General features: G+C 46.1%; 1 protein-coding gene across 1 annotated transcript; it reads left to right on the forward strand.

The window, feature by feature from the left end:
• Window positions 1-2,341: 2,341 nt before the first annotated feature.
• Window positions 2,342-13,551, forward strand: ZNF641 (zinc finger protein 641). The gene is made up of 6 exons (XM_027967395.3): window positions 2,342-2,465; window positions 5,493-5,701; window positions 6,322-6,413; window positions 8,092-8,221; window positions 8,850-8,963; window positions 9,826-13,551. Exons 2-6 carry the CDS (start codon window positions 5,518-5,520, stop codon window positions 10,578-10,580), a joined length of 1,275 nt encoding a protein of 424 aa, XP_027823196.1. The 5' UTR covers window positions 2,342-2,465; window positions 5,493-5,517; the 3' UTR covers window positions 10,581-13,551.
• Window positions 13,552-17,717: the final 4,166 nt, after the last annotated feature.

The following is a 17,717-nucleotide window of genomic DNA, read 5'->3' on the forward strand; positions in this document are numbered from 1 at the left end:
TCTAATCTATCATTTTCCTCATTTCATTTCTTCTCTAAATAGGCACATCTGCATATGTTCTTCACCTGACAGCATGTACATTTCTGCCTTCTGATTCTGCCTAAGATGCTGTCTTGATCTAAGACTGGAAAGTCTTAAAAAGATGGAATCATCTGCCTGCTACTCCCTGCATGTTTAATTATTCCACCTTACATAGGAATTCGGATTCATCCACGTATTACTGTGAAAGGTAAAGTAACACTCTGGTGACAGGTGCACCAAATTATAAGTCAAAGGCCAGAGTTCAATTCCTAATTTTGCCTTTTGGCTCACTGAATGCTCTTAAACCCTTGCTGAGATGATATCTATACCTCACAGCTTGCTGACTGATATCTAAAGAGATGGCACATTAAAGCTAATAATAAAGACATTTTATATTTTTCCCCGTGATGTTAAAAAACAAATTTCTGGCATAAAGTAGATGTTTATTAAATATTAATGTCCCATTATTGTGTCATCAGGCCAAAGATGACTATTTTGCCTCCTTTTTCTGTTTTTTTTTAAATATAATCTGCCACCACTCCCCAAATATCTCCTTCAGGTAAAGTCAGGTTTAGGAGCTTGATTAATTATACGTGTGACAGAAGCAATGCTAACCATTCATCAAACCCCATTTCCTCCACACTTTCTGTGAAGTCATTTCACAGTCACCCCCCGCAGTTAGGTGCAGCCATGTAATCATGTACTTGAACCCTGGCTAAGGAAATGGAGTACAAATAATGTACAGCACTTCCAGGGCTGGGCCCTGATACCTCCACCAAGTCAGCCCACAGATTGGATGATTCCAAGGCAACAAGGGATGGTGGAGCCACAAGATGGTAGAAACCTAGTCTTTCCATAATTGGAAAGAGCTCATAACCCATTCACTGGCCCCAACAAGCCTGCAACACATGGACTTGTATGAAACATAAGCTCTTATTATGTTAAATCACTGAGATATTGCTATTGTTAAATACCCAGATTAACATACCTTGTATTTCTCACCTGTGGAAATATAAATGAAAAGAACCTCTGGATTTAGTTCCAGGAACTGAGATATAAATCCTGGCTCTACTACTTCTGCAAAATACCCTATGATCTGCTCTTAAATATGGTCTATATCCTTTTGCAACTGAATGTCTAGCACATTCTCTTTCATTAATGGAGCCTTCCCCACCCTTCTCTCCCTTAAGACTTGCCAGGCCTTCTCTGACCTCCCAGCCACGCACATTTACTTCTTGGCTCCTAGTGGAAAGTATACTCTTCCACTTTAGCATCTGTTACATTTTTTTGCAAATATTTGTTACCATGTGTTTCCACAGACTTGAGTTTTTGAATCCACAGGCAGACAATTCCTTTGGGATCTTTGACTTTCAGGATTTAGTTACAGTGCCTGGCACATAGCAAAAAGTGTCTGTCCCCTATGATCTTAAGTGAGTCACTTGTTAAGCCCATAAAATACAATTGTACAGAATTGTTCTGATGACAAAGAATGCGATTTGTAGATTATAAACAGATTCTAAGAGTAGTGTGTTTATTCTGTTTTGTAGGCCCTTTCTCATCTTTTCCAGTCAAATCTATCGAAGTAGCTTTGTCCAATAGAAATACGTAAGCCGCATATACAAACACCTTAGTAGCCATATTTAAAAAGCTAAAAGAAGTAGGTGAAGTGAATTTAAACATTTTAGCTCAACATATTCAAAATATTGTTTATTAGCTATAGTTCATTTCGCTAATTTTGTCTTCCGAATTATCTGGTACGTATGTTACACCACACCTCTGTCTGGACTGCGGCTGGTGGTTTCGCAAACTGGACAATGCAGCCGCAAGGCCTACTTCAGACACACGTCTTGGGTGAAGTCAACCTCGTTCAGAATGAGTGACTCCTCCTCAACGCTCTCTCAGCCCCTTATCATCACCGTCATTTTCTTGAAACCTAGAAGGTGAGCTCCTTGAAGAATTCAGACTGTTGTCTCTAGAAATCAGCCTCATAGCGACTGCCGGCGTATAACCAGCGGTTGTTATAATGTCAAGGTAATTAACGAACCCAAGTGCAAAGGAGCCGGCGGGGGGCCGAGTGGCCGGGAGGGAAGACGACCAGTCAGGGAGAGGGCGGGGCTGAGCGACCACCGTCAGCCGGGATCTGCGCGCTCGGGCCGGCGGCGCCCCGGGGTGGCGGGCGCTGAAGTGCGGGGCTGGGCCGGCCGGGGGTCGCCGGAGCCGCAGCGCGCCCCCCGCACCGGGCCCTCCCCTCTTAGCGCCGCCGCGGCCGCCGAGCCCCGGAAGCGGGCGGGGATTTCCTGTGCCCGCCCCACCCGCGCTCGCCGGGCCGCCGTCTCCGCCTGTCGCTGGCTCCGCGGACGCCGGCTCCGACGAGGCGAGGACGGAGGGGAGGGGCAGGCGGCGCCCGGGACGGAGACACCGGGCTGCAGGCCAAACCGACCCGGGTGAGTTGGGGCCGGGCCGGCGGGAGTCACGGCTGGAGGGAAGGACACCTGGCTTCCCCGGGCGGCGAGTGGGGCCGGTCCCCCGTGGGGGCGGGGAGGAGGGTCGACGCGGCCTCTGGGTCGCTTGCCATTCCCAGGTTCGGCTGCACTGACATTCTGTGCCCGCCCCTCTCCTGTCTCTTCGTCCCCAGCGTCGTCGCTGTCAGGCCCCGCGGGTTCCCGCCGCTGTCACCGCGCGCAGGTTTCCCCGTGGCTCCTTTTTCTTCACTTGCTCCTGTCCCAGTTCACGGGCAACCTGTTTTCTGACCTCACTTCCCCTGCTCCAGCTCTGCCTCTCTCTCGAGTTCTCTGAAACCTGACCCTCTCCCGGGGCACGGAGACGAGGAGGGACGAAGCAACCCAACTCTGGAGTGGGCACCCGTCCCGCCCACACCCCGCCCCGGGACCGGGGCCAGGCTTCTCTGACAGCGACTGTCCCTGTGCCCTTGGGCTACTACTCATTTCGGTAGCGTGGCCCTTTCTCTGTCCAACAGCACTAGCTGCAGAAACCAACTTCTGCAGGTGCCATGCCCCACTAAGATACATGAAGCAAAAGGGCGAACGAAACTTCTAGAACCGTGACTCCAGTAGGCCTGAGATACATCCTGGAACCAGGGAAATCCAGGTTAGGGCTGATACCTTAACTGCCCAGGTGCTGGCTCGGAGAGCATGCACATCTTAGCAAAAGCAGTCTGAGGACAAGTACTCGCCCCCTCCTTTGCTGAGATTTCTTCCACAGGTTTTCTGTCAATGGTCTGGAGATTCTCACATCTGGCCTGCGAAAGAGGCTTCCTATCAAGGGACTCTGCTGCTAGGGAGATGGAGAAATGGATCTCAGACAGATGTCCAGATATTTACCTAGAGGGAGGGGTTGGGGGCAGGAGGAGAAGGGGATGATGGAGGATGAGATGGCTGGTTGGCATCACTGACTCAATGGACGTGAGTCTGAGTGAACTCCGGGAGTTGGTGATGGACAGGGAGGCCTGGCGTGCTGCAATTCATGGGGTCGCAAAGAGTCGGACACGACTGAGCGACTGAACTGAACTGAACGCCCTGAGGGAGGACTTTCCAACGAAGTTAGTGGATGAGGAAGACCTTTGGTGAAGAGGGGGAATCCATGCTTTACATATCAGAAGTGAAGAGAGCACAGGGGCTGGAATTCAGAGGAGAAATCTAAAATGGAACTCCCCCTTTATTGCTTTATTGGGAATTTTCCTCTCTCATGAGAAGTCTCTGAAAAGGAAACCTAAGCTGGGAATCAGTCCAGAATGCTCCCAAGGGGCCCTGAGACATCTTTGGACATCTGAGATGGAAGGGGAATTTGTTCCCTTGCTGTTCATTGAGTTTAGGGTTCTCATTTACCTCTCTTGTCAAAGACAGGCAAGAAAATAAACAACTTGACATTTGTCATTATCTGTTCTGGGCTCTGGGTTCTTGCAAATGTCATTAGATGAATGTGAGTGAGCCAGAACAGTTACGGAGGTTCTAACCTGTTTTTGGAACACTTTCACTGGCTCTGATTGCTTGGGCATTGAATAAGAATCACAAAAATACGATGTTGCCAAGCAAAAAGTGACTCTGCACAGTCTTATAAACTTTCTTTGCTGTAAGGCAGGGAGACTGCTATCACAACACAACCTGTTGTGTTCCGAAGAGGTCCAGAGCAAAGAGCCTTCAACTCTGCACTGCAGGATTATTAAGAATTTTTAAGTCTTACCTAATTCTAATCTCCTGCAATCAAGAGAAGAGATCTACATAGAGAAAGAAAACATCTCTTTTTATTCATTGGCAGTGTCATTCATGAGCCTTCTTCCCAAGGCAAGAGAAGACTAGGTCCATTGTTTTGAACTTTTCCCTAATGGACATATTTCCCATCCCTTTCTTAACTTTTGTTTCTTGTAATGGAATACACTCTGGCTTCACCATACCCTTCTTTAAAATTGAATATGTTTTTATAATTAGATCTGACTGGTTCTATCATGTGTCACAGGTTCTTTGCTGTGTCTTAAATCACAGGGCTGTTATTCACCCCAGGGTCATGTTAGCAACACCTGTTTCCCCTTTTTCTACCTATACGAAATTCTTTCCGTTCTTTTTTCTTTCGACATAGCTCCCCATTGCCAACGGTTTCTCTTATCTGTTAGGGTTGCTTTAGAATCTTACATCTGCTTTCCAAGTTATTGATCTGTCCACCATATTTACTACCAGTTCTGATTTTCTACAACAGAATGATAGGCTGTAAGTCTCTTAGTTGAGGCTTGTTCTAAGTAAGGCACCATTTGGTTCAGCCTTCTAAGAAATACACCCTTGACTAGGACTTCTACGTATAGTAATCATTTCATTCTAAACTGATGAGAATGGAGTTTGTGGCAGAAAATCTTATGTGGGATTATCTCCATTTTTGTTGAATGCAAATCTGTTTGCATTCCCTCCTGCATATTTCCAGATTGCTTATTTTCAGTGGTTGAGATTCCTAGATTAAGTATTTTCCATGGTTGAAATTAATTGATAGCTTTTGAATTTCCAGGATTTTTTTTAATGAAGTTCTGCCAACCATGAGGTCCCCAAAATAACCATTAGTGACTTTATTATATAACACTTGCTCATTTATGGCTCAGGTTCAGTTGATTGGAACACATCAAACTTCCCTGGTGGCTCAGATGGTAAAGTGTCTGTCTACAATGTGAAAGACCTGGGTTCGACCCCTGGGTTGGGAAGATCCCCTGGAGAAGGAAATGGAAATCCACTCCAGTACTGTTGCCTGGAAAATCCCATGGACAGAGGAGCCTGTAGGCTACAGTCCATGGGGTCGCAAAGAGTCGGACACGACTGAGCAACTTCACTTCACTTCAGACTTTTAAAGTTCATCTTCAATCAAGCTCTTCCTATCCAGTTTCATCTTTCATCCCTGGACTGTTCTCCATAACTCCCTTAGAACTATCACCCCTTTCCATTGTCATGGGCATAACTGATACGAATTTGTTCCAGGTCACAATTTGAGTTTGCAGCAAAAATGCTTTCAGAACAGACAGCAGCCCTGGGGACAGGATGGGAGTCGATGAATGTCCAGCTGGATAGAGCAGAGCCCCAGGTGGAAAGGGGAAGCCAGGAAGAGGTGCCATGGAGAACAGCTCCAGGGCCATTGGAGCACCTATGCTGTGACCTTGAAGAGGAGCCACAGTCCCTTCAGGAGAAGGGTGAGAGCCCATAGGGTGTATGTGGGAAGCACAATGCAGAGAATAATCTTCTAATCTCTATTGAAAAAGTAGAATTAAAAATCTCCAAAGTGCCATGGACTGACTGAACAGCACAGTTAGTACCAGGACTAGGGCACAGAAATAAAAAGAATTTACAGGCCCTAGTCAGGAAAATATAAGAAGCATCTGGATTCTGCAAACCATGTAACTGGGCTTCTCCCATTTCTTACATAATCACTCCCTCCACCTGTTACATGGTTAGTGGTAACAAATATGAGAGACAAAGGAAGTGACAGAAACACTGACTGCTGCTGGAAAACACACCCATAAAATGCACTTTACAAGATGAAAATTACATTTGAATAATATAAATTCAAACCACAGCTAGTTTAGTAGAAATGAATGACATAAATGCTCTACTAAAAACCACTTAGTACCCTTTCAGAACATTTGAGGGAAGGTCTCTTCTACTACAATATATTTATGCATTCGAGTCTTACAGGTGGACATAGGATATAGGGGAAAAATATGACGCTTAAGCCCCACTAAAATAGGGCCCAGGCTCTAACTGGAAAAAGATGGATGCTCCATCTCTAATGGTTCCTCTCTCCCCTCACCAGCTCAGTCCACTCCCTGGGTTCCTGCCATTCCCCAGGAAGGGAGCACTGGAGATTGGGAGATGGCAGCTGCACTTCTTGCGGCGGGATCACAGGTGGGCTATGTTCTTCTCTTGGCCTCAAGGTCTTGTCACTTCTGCCTTTCTGTAGCCTTTGTGTCATTCCATTGGGCTTCCCTGGTGGCTCAGACGGTAAAGAATCTTCCTGCAATGCAGGAGACCTGAATTTGATCCCTGGGTTGGGAAGATCCCTTGGAGAAGGGAACGGCTACCCACTCCAGTATTCTGGCCTGGAAAATTCCATGGACAGAGGAGCCTGGCAGGCTACACTCCATGGGGTTGTAAAGAGTCAGACACAACTGAGTGACTTTTACTTCACTTCATTTAATTGATTTGTCATTTCACTTGATCACTATTGGTATTTAGTCTGATATCTGCACAGATTCTATCCTTTTCTAAGGAACTCATACCCTTTTGAAAAATGAATGGAGGCATGATGAGAAGAAGAAAATTCCTACAGATTGAGTTTGTTTTGTTTTAATAGATTCTCCACAAGGAGAATTTAAGAAAAATTCATGAATGTTCATTAAGAAACAAATCGTGGGCTTTCCTGGTTGTCCAGTGCTTAGGAATCGACCTGCCAATGAAGGGGACACAGGTTTGATCCCTGGTCTGGAAAGATTCCACATGCCACGGGGCAACAAAGCCCAAGCACCACAACTGCTGAAGCCCCTGCACCCTAGAGCCTGAGCGCAACAACAGGAGAAGCCACCGCAAGGAGAAGCCCGTTCACCACAACTGGACAGTAGCCCCCTGCTCACCACAGCTAGAGAAAGCCTGTGCACAGCAACAAAGATGCAGCGCAGCCCAAAATAAATAAATTATATTAAATGTAAAACCAGAAATCTGGAAAGGTTAGGAAAAGAGGACCTGAAGGAAGCTTGGAAGAACATGAAGTAGACTGGATTAGGTGGATGATGGAGCATTTATGCATATGAATAGAAAATAGAAAGATGTGAAGAGAGGCAGCACCAGAGAAAGAAAACAAGTTTAGATTCAGAAGGCAAGGGGAGAGCCATGGGAAGTTAGTAATAATAGTAGTTGTAGTATCCATACTCCCAGAGTGCTTACCGTGCTTGCTGTTCTTTGAGTGCTTTCTGTACATTAACTCTTTTAACCCTGAAAGAAACGCAGTTATCCCCAGACAAGAAAATTGGACAGGAAGAGACTAAGGCACTTGTGTAAGGTCATACTGCTAATATAAGTGACAGAGCTAGGAGTCATTTGGCTCCAGAATCTGGGCTCCTAACTGCCAGACTATGCTGCCTTAAAAGGTAAGGATATGGCATAATAGGGGGAGGAGGCCAGAAAGAATATTTTATCCATATTGTTTTGTGCAGATAGGAAAGGAAAGGTCAAGTAGAGAAAGGAGGAACTTGTACCCAGTTTCTGCAGTGAAGAAAGGCAGATGAGAAGAGACTGGGTAGACACTTGTAACTATACAGAGGGACCAGTGAGTTTGTGGTGCCTCCAACTTCTCATGGTCCCAACTTGGGAATCTCCTCTACAGACATTATTGCTCACACCCTGACCATTACTTTTGCCCCTTTCCTCTTCACCAAAACCATGTTCCCGGCCTAAGAACCTCTGGGCAGTTCTTTTTCTAGACCTTCTCTTGCCACCTCTCCTCTACTATCGCCTTAGCTTTCTATACTGAGACCCCATTTTCCTTAAAGAACAGCTGCTGATAGATGATGGCTGCGTTTTGTTTCAGGGCCTGGTAACCATCAAGGATGTGTCCCTGTGCTTCTCTCAGGAAGAGTGGAGGAGCCTGGACCCTTCTCAAACAGACTTCTATGGAGAATATGTCATGCAGGAAAACTGTGGGATAGTGGTCTCTCTGAGTAAGCACGACCTTCCCCAGCCACTCAGTGACTGTACTCTGGGAGAGTGGAGCCAGCTGCTCTGGGACTGTTGCGTAGTGTCCATTTGGGGTTCTTTTCTTGGCAGGGAATCTGTCCAGGTTTCCACTAGGGAAAGAGCACTAGGGTTAATCCAAAGAGAATAGAAGTGTCACTTTTTGAAAAAAAACAACAACAAAATGCTGTGAATTATTAGAGAACTTTAGGCAATTCTTGGTTGGGAATTGGGAGGTTCTTTCAGAGAGAAGGACACCTAAGAAGTGGAACTGAGGCCTTGGAAACTCAGAAACCATCTAGGGAAAGATGAGAGTGGGGGTGTGGGTGAGACAGCTGTACTCGGGCTAATTAAGTGAAGTTATGACCAGAAAGAACAGTTGAACTGAAAGTATTTGAAATTTGCACAAAAGAGAACACTTGTTGGAAAGAGAATGTGATTTTCTGAAAGGAGAGGGGACTTAGCAGAAATGGGAGTTGGGAGAGGGAAAGGCTTGTTGTATCTGGCCTTATTTATCTATAGAGTTCAAAGAAATAATCTAGGAGAAAGCTTTTTTCAGAAATGAAAATTACAGTTGAACAAACTGACATCTCTGTTTTCTTTTCCCATGGTCAGGATTTCCAATTCCCAAACTGGATATGCTTTCTCAACTAGAAGGAGGAGAAGAACAATGGGTCCCTGACCCCCCAGACTTAGAAGAGAGGGATATTCTGAAGGTCACATACACAGGTAATGATGTATAATAGACTCAGCCACAACCTTCACCCCTTTTGGAGGTTTATCATTACATGTCCCTCCAACCCCTCCTCTGCCTCAGACAGTTATAGCATTGAATGGTTTAGAGATCTTTTTCTTCAAAAGCAAGACTGTAACATAATAATTTAGAGGGCAGGCTCTAGAGCCAAACTTTGTGGATCTGAATCTGGGACCATACCTGTGGAACCTTGGAAAAGTAATTAACTTCTCTTTGGGTTCCTCATCTATAAATTATTATGAGATTTAAATATGTTACCATAGTCAAACAGTACCAAGCACATAGTAAGCACTCAATAAATGTTAGTTGTTGTTGTTCAGCCTCCTACCCATTGTGGAAATGCCTTCCACAATGTCTCCAGTGTTGCTGACAAGGTGTCACCTGGCCAGTGATTTTCAGACCATTCCTCACCTCTCTTCATGGTGATGGTGATTAATATGGTTGATTAATAGTTTTTTTTAAGTGCTAAATAAATAATAGTAATGAGTAGATAACAACAAATAGCATAGACTATTTAATAGTGACTAACATATACAGGTACTATCCTATCTGTCTTATAACATCTACCTTATAATTATTCCCATTTTGCAGAAGAAGAAATGAAGGCCTACAGAAGTGTAGTGGGAAAACAGATTTTGTGGGTATCTGCCTCCTAAGTCTAAGCTCTAACCACTGTACCTGTTATACTGTCTTGTACAACGTTAAAATCTGTTCTTTCAGCCCTTATGGGGTAAGGTTTAGACCCCAATAGGCATCGTACAGCCTCATTTGTGACTAAGTCCTGGGCTACTCCCTTGTGACTCACCTCCTGGGGTCTGTATTTTCCTTTTTCCACAGGAGATGGAAGTGAGCATGAGGGGGATACCCCTGAACTAGAAGCAGAGCCTCCCAGAATGTTATCTAGTGTGTCTGAAGATACTGTTCTCTGGAACCCAGAGCAGGATGCGAACTGGGATTCCATGCCCAGAAGCTCCAGAGGCATGCTCCTAGGCCCACCTTTTCTTCAGGAAGATAGCTTCTCAAACCTTCTGTGTAGCACAGAAATGGATTCCCTGTTAAGACCACACACGTGCCCCCAGTGTGGTAAACAGTTTGTGTGGGGCTCCCACCTGGCCAGGCACCAGCAGACACACACCGGGGAGAGGCCCTACAGCTGCCTCAAGTGTGAGAAGAGCTTTGGGAGAAGACATCACCTGATCCGACACCAGAAAACCCACCTACATGACAAGCCCAGCAGGTGCCCTGAGTGTGGCAAGAATTTCCGATGCAACTCCCATCTAGCCAGCCACCAGAGAGTGCACGCAGATGGCAAATCCTGCAAGGGCCAAGAGGTTGGAGAGAGCCCTGGGGCTAGGAAGCGGCAGCGCGCACCACCTGTGCCAAAGTGCCACGTGTGCACTGAGTGTGGGAAGAGCTTTGGCCGACGGCACCACCTGGTGAGACACTGGCTGACACACACCGGAGAGAAGCCCTTCCAGTGCCCGCGCTGTGAGAAGAGCTTCGGCCGTAAACATCACCTGGACAGGCACCTGCTGACCCACCAGGGACAGAGTCCCCGGAGCAGCTGGGACAGAGGGACATCTGTCTTTTGAAATCTGTTTCTGCTGCAGCTGTGGTCACGTCTGTCAGCCGGTGCTATCTGGAGTCTTTGCCAGAGCTGCCCCTCTCCTGCACCCCCGTGGTCAGAATCATGAGTCCTGGCCCCATCCCTAGAGAGATGCAGTTCCAGCATTAGCCAGAGCCTTTCTCCCCAGTTCTGTGAGATGCCACATAAAGTAGAGTTCTTTGGGCAAAACTCTTGGGAAATGCTGCTTACTGGGTGGGCTGATATTCAGCCTGATCCCGTTCTCCAGGGTACAGTGAGTGGTACCAGCAGTTTGTGGCTAAGGCCCATTCTGATTGGTTGAAGCCTGTGCCATACCAGTTGTTAAATATTTTGAGTATCATGCTTCTATAACGTAAATATTCTGTCTATATATATAGAGAGAGAGAAAACACATACTAGCTTATTAAAGGCTCGAAAATTTATGCATTAGAGCAGATGGTTAAGCCTTTCTTACTGCAGTGCTTCCTAAATTTATTTGACCTCAGTATCCTTTTTGTCTCGCATCTCACAGAACTGGTGACTCCTTGAACCACACTGGTGAACACTGGGTTACAGAGTAATAAGGAAACAGAGTGATCAGGCACCCAGAGCCCCCTTTTTTATCCAAATGAAAGTCTAGGGGCAGACCTCATTCCTGTGTGGGCCTATCACCCCTACTCCAATCATCTGAATATACATCCACACCTCTCACCCCACCTGCTGAAAAACAAACAGTAACCTTCTCACCCCCTGTTCCTGCTCCCTTCACCCTGCATATACATATATCTAGCTGAGAGATCGCGCTACAGTGTTAAGAGATGGACCTTATACCCCCGGGTAACCCAGGCCTACACAGAAGAAAAATACTTTATTCCCTTGAACAGACCCCTCTCCTCTTGACAGTGTCTTTTGTGTCTGTGTATCTGTGTGCAGGGTCTTTGAAGAGAGCATGCAAAGTGCAAACTGTATAAGCTAGATTTTCTAGGGGCTGTGTTCTGGGGAATGAGGGTAGTGGGGATTGTATGGGGTTTTGGGTTTGTTTTGTTTCAAGATAATAAGCAAGCCGAGAGATTAAGGGAGCCCTAGTAGAAAGGCTTAAGTTTGGGGGGTTGAGGTATATACAGCCTTCCCCAGTATCACTGAGATCAAGACAACTTGGATATGTAAGTCTAGGTCTGAATCTCTGGGCCACAGATTCTTTTTGCCTAAGTGGAGAGAGAGACATCCTCTGTGAGGTGAGCTATGTCTTATTAATTTCAAGTCAGGTGCACATAGCAGCTTTGTGCTGAGTGGGTTTTGGGGTCTTGTTTGAAGTGCTGAGAAGTTACAGCAGGAGTCACAGTGCTTGCAGGTTGTCGTCACTCTTGTTTGACCTTGATTGCCTCATCAAGGGGCAGAGTTATTGTTGCGGATCTCATTCCCCTAAATAGAACTTTAGGGAAAATGGCTGTGGCTTAGCTATTTGGCTGATGCAGGGTAATGAGCTTTCTGGTTGGTTCTCCTCCCAGTTCTGGGAAAATGTCTGCACTGACTCTTAACTTGCATAAGTATTCTAGCATTGGTTAATGCATTGGTCATTGTTTCTCTTTATTGATAATGTGTTAATACCAGTCTTATAATTTAAAAATTACCTTGTATGTAAGAGCAGCTTGTGGGTAGGGAGGGAGAAAAGCAAAGAGGATGGAAGTGGGATATTTTCTCTTCAATGCTTAGATTCTGGTTTTTCCTTAACACACTTGTTTCTCAACCACAGTTGGTGGAATTAACCAGAGAGAGAAGAGGAAGTGAGCTGCAACACTCTAGTTCAATGCCTTTTACACTTGCTTAGGAAAAACTGAGTAAATCATAGCTCCTCAGGGTCCTGGGCCCAAATGGAGTCGAAAATAGGGTGATTTTACTGACTGAGCTTCTTACAGTGGCTATAATTTGAGCAATCCAGCCCCTACCTCCCTTCTGCTCAGGGCAGCCTTCCCATTTTGCCTAGAATGCACTTCTCTTGCTTATGTTCCTATGAATAGAGCAAAATGGTCAGCCATTTGTAAGGCATCCTTGTCCCAGGTCCTCTGAGACAGGAGCATTTTAGGATCAGTATTAGGAGACACCCCAGGGTATAGGGAATACTAGATTCCATTGGCAAAACTGAATGATGCCATTTCTTTTACCTCCCACTATGCCTCATACATAAACACACTCAGCTCTATGTGAGCATCGTCCAGAACCTGTTTTGGATCACAGACCCTTTTGAGAATCTGATTAAAAAAACAGGAACTCACTTTTGAGCAGAAAAGACAGTAGTAGTTCACTCAGTTTTGCATACGCATTCAGCAGGGTCAGAGCCCATCCGTGGAATCACTAAAGTTACCCTGATCCAATATGGTCATTGTATCTTTGTGTCAAGAATTACACAGGAAGGATCTCTAAACATTTTAAGGACTAAGATACCAGAGGCAGTAGGATTTCAGGAGAGTGTTCAGTCTTTAATGATTTGAAGGGTATTGGTTACACTCTGTGCTTTCTTAAAAATTTATAAGACTTGCTGACAAATCCAGTTTTTCACAAACCTTGTTCTAAAGACTTGTATGAGGTGACCCTCCATACCATTGGATCACACCTCTTAAAAACCAGGTGTTAACCTCCTGCCTTTGATCTCTTGTAATTTTAAGGAGGGAAAATGAAGCCCAAAGTGTAGGTGCACTCAGCACCCAACTGAAAGGCATCGTGGAATCTAAGGGCATTTGGCAGAAGGGGCATCCCTTTAGGTCGTTTCTACTGTACCACTGTCTTCTCTACCTCCGTCCAACACCACTTCCCTTGGACAAAAAATAAAATAAGCAACAGCCACCAGCTGGGTAAAGAGATCTGAGTGATTTTTCCCTCAGGGAAAACTCCCATCTTCTTCCCAACTCCCTCTGCCACATGTCTACCCTACCCTATCCCCTTTAAATAAAAAAATGTCTCCGTGTTCTCTCTGGACAAAATGTAAATTAGGGAAGTCTATCTTTAGGAACTGTCACCTTTTTTCGTCTATGTGGTGCCTCTACCTCATTCAGAGTCCAAGTTTCCCTGCCTTTCCACCCCATTAGGGTATTTCTGCAAAGAATCCCTTACAATGGAGATTATAGCCAAAGGGTTGACTTTCCCAGAGCTATCTACATTTTACGCTGTAGCTCTGACAGTGACTTAGCAGCAGCAGCAGCTGATAGTGGAAGAAGGAAAAGTTTCCTTCTTAAAATGATGTTATGCATTCAGGGAGCAAAGAGGTGATAATTTGGGATAAAATCCTCCCCTTTCCAGCACTCCTACAATCAAATCATTATGTCTTGTTTCCATCAAAGACAAAGTGAGCCCTAACTCAGAACCAGAGGTTCCAGAGAACAAGTTCTTTCCAGCTCTGTTTAGTTGAGTGCTCTGGATGAGGGTGAGCAGGGCTGGGCAACAACAGAGAGTGAAATCTATTCCCTTGGATCCCTTAGAGATTCTGAGATGGCAAAATTTATGGGTCTCAAATCTTTGGACCAGCAACATCAACATCACCTAGAGGAAGTTATCTTAGAAATGTAAATTTTCACCCTGGACAAACTGATTCAGAAACTGGGGATGGAATCCAGCAATTGGTCTTTTAACCTGCCTTCCAGGGTATTTGATGTGGACCCAAGTCAGGATGGAACAAATGGAACCAATGGCTAGGAGATCCAGATTCCATTTTAACCAGTGGTTCCTCACCCTCTTCAAATAGCTGCTGCTGGTGCTGTCACTTCAGTCGTGTCCAACTCTGTGTGACCCCATAGACAGCAGCCCACCAGGCTCCCCTGTCCCTGGGATTCTTCAGGCAAGAACACTGGAGTGGGTTGCCATTTCCTTCTCTTAATGCAGGAAAGTGAAAAGTGAGAGTGAAGTCGCTCAGTTGTGTCTGACTCCTAGCGACCCCATGGACTGCAGCCTACCAGGCTCCTCCATCCACAGGATTTTCCAGGCAAGAGTCCTGGAGTGGGTTGCCATTGCCTTCTCCATCTTCAAATAGGGAGAGATGGAATCTTAACACCCGTGTTCTCAGATTTATTTTCTGCAAACTCCTAAGATAGTTGCTCCTCAGTTCAATTCCTCTTGAGTCCCAAGGTATCCCACCAACCTTAAGTCAGAAAAAGAACTGGATTAGTCACCAATTTCAGAAATTGTGGTGGGGTAGCTACGAAGTTTCTGTAATTGATTGAGGCTGGAGCTTCTAAAATGGGTGCTGAGGTTTCACCGGTCTAGAAATCTAAAAAGACAAAAAGAAGCAGACATCTCAAAGATGGTAAATCCAACATAAAACTGAAAAATGGACATCCAAAGAAATGGTCCTCCTCATCTGGTCTTTTTCAAGCCTAATATGAGTTGCCCTGGAGGCAGAGGGGTGGGCATTTACTCAGCACAGAGGCAGAGTAAGGCCATCTGTCTCAAGCCCTTAAGGGCCCAAGTATTCTTACCTCACAATTGCACTGAAGACCAAAAAGGTGCCATGCAAAGGATTTCTCACGATGATTTGGCCAACCCTGTGGGCAAGGGCAGCAGGAGGATCAGAGAGACCCCCAGGACATAAGAGGAGACCAGGCTCTTTCAGTAAGATAAGACATGAAATCTGAATCGAGACTGTTTACTAGGTAGAGGTAACTAATTAAGCCACAGTGCCTATATAAAAAATGCATTCTCCTGCTTTGAAGATTTTGTCTTGGCCCTGATACCTCTTTCACCCTCTGTCCTAGACATACCCATGAGGATCCTTGCAAACCTGCTACCTCTGGGGCTCTGCAAGGTCAAAAGGTTAGCATGAACCCCGGTCTCTTTGGAAATGATCAGCTCCTCTCTCCTAAGGCAGAGAAACTCTAGGCCTCAAGCTCTGCCTCTCTCCTGTCGCTGCCTCCGTCTGTCCAATAAACAGCTCTTCTACTCTTCACTCCCACTTCTCTTTTTCAGTTTGGTTTGGTTCTCTCTTGTTTCTCCTGGGGAATGCCACACCTTCCCAAGGGCATTTGTTTTTCCCAATTCCTACCCTTCTTCCATTGTAGTTTCTCTCTTCCAGTTTCCAGCCAGTTCCATTCTATTGTGAGCCTACTTGCTACCTGTACCTCTGCCTGTTGTCCAGTTTCTTTTCTGTCATCTTCAAGCCTACTAAGAAGGGTCCTTTCATCACACTTCCCACTCTCTTCCCTCAGATTCTTGGCTTGGCTGTAGCAGCTCAACCACCATCACCCTATTCTACCCGTCTTTTCTGTACATACCTTCCCACATCTGGACTAGGCCGAGGTTGCCTGTGCTGCCAAACCCAGGCCCTTTACACCCTCCCTACAGACTCTTCTTCCCTTGATGCAGTTTCCAAAACTCAGTCCCCTCCTGTCTCTTTTGGCTCCTGAGAATAAGCTTCAATTCTACAAGCCACTTTTTGTGTGCTTACTATGTGCCAGGTATGGGTTGTCCCAGGCCTGGAGGACTGAGTACGGCCATGGTCCCTATTCTCAGCATCTTCCTCAGCTGACCCCTCCCTTGCCAGCACTTTGCTGCCAGACCTCAGAACACCGTGCATCGGCAGCCTCAGGGCTGTATACCCACTGGCCATCCAGCCTAATTACCTAGTGCCTTCCAGCTTTCTAGCTATTGTCTGACTTAGTTCCCTCTGATGGACAGTGAACTTCCCATGGATCATCCAACCAGGGACCTTCATCTCTATCTATAGAGATCTGTAATCTACTCTTCATGGTCCCTGTCAGTTGAATAAAGGATGTATTGGCCATGTCACTGACATCCTCTCTCCATCCTCTCCGCTACCCTCCATTCTCAGCTCTTCTTTCCTGATACAACAAAGTGGGGAACACCAGACAGCTCTAGGGGGAGTCACACAGCCATGCAGGAGCCCCCTTGCTTCCCTTCCTGAAACGAACACCTTAAGGTACCCATGTTAGGTCTTCCCACCTTCCTCCTAGTATCTTGGCAGATGTCACTTCCATCATCCAGGGATGCAATGCATTCTGGAGACTGAGGGAGCAGAGTGCTGAGGAGGCCAGGCGAAGGGTGAGGGAACAAGGGCCTTGCACACAAATATAAGGAGGCATTCCATCTCAGGGTTGATTAAGTGCTGACCCACTCTCAGGAGACCCTTAGAGTGCTGAGCCTAAGTCTGGAACCTGAGGTGGTGATTGAATTGACCTCCCAGACAAATTCACAAGTACTGGAAGTTTGGGGGGACCCAGAAGAAACCTGCATAGTTGAGTCCACCAGATACATTCACCATTGAGGGTGAAGAGGATGGGCATCTGGTAGAGGGTATCAAGAGGACAGAGTGAGAAACAACATAGGGAAAAATCATTGAAAGCTGGCTTAGGGGAAACCAACCAGCCTGTAACCCACTGACATGGCCTCTTACCCATGGAGCTTCACTGGGATGGGGGCAGGAAACCACTCTGCAGGCACTGGGTACACCCCAAAGGCTTTGTTCTTCTCCATGGGAGTTGCCTTTAAGAGCTTCAGTCCTACTGCTTAGGGGTGATGTGTCTCTGCAGCTTTCTTAACACCAGCCAGGCTATTTGCCACCTGCCTTGTGCTCCATGTGTTTCCTTATTTTCTTGCATTCACTCTTAATTCCCCCCAGTCACTTGGAATAAAGCTTTTGACATGTCTAGCCTCTCCCCTAACCAAAACGGGGAAGAGGGAAGGAACTGACAAGAGGAGGAGGAGAAACACACTGTGATTGTTCATCGATGGGCCTGTTCTCTCAGCCAACTCCAGTGGACTACTGACATCCTGACTTCCTTCTTTCATATCAATGTCTTTCCTAGCATTGACAGCACTCATGTTAACACCCCCTCAGCCAGTCTTCAGTTCCTCTCTTCCAAATCCTTTGGCTTTCTTTGAGCCCCTTTCAGCATGGTGTCCCTCTATCAATTCCCCAAATAGCCTATCTTCCTGTCCTTACTAGGCACTTAGGTTTAGGTTGAATCTGCAATCCAACCAGACAGCCTTGCCATGTTTGAGATCCCCAGAGAAGGAAGAACAGGAGAAATCTATTGTTTTGAGACCACTAACAAATGGAAATATTTTCATGATCAGAAAACAACCCACCCACCATGTGTTTCCCCACCAAGGGAAACACCTTTCCCTACAAGAAATTGCT

Source organism: Ovis aries, chromosome 3 (assembly GCF_016772045.2).
Source record: "Ovis aries strain OAR_USU_Benz2616 breed Rambouillet chromosome 3, ARS-UI_Ramb_v3.0, whole genome shotgun sequence".
Lineage (NCBI taxonomy): Eukaryota > Metazoa > Chordata > Mammalia > Artiodactyla > Bovidae > Ovis > Ovis aries.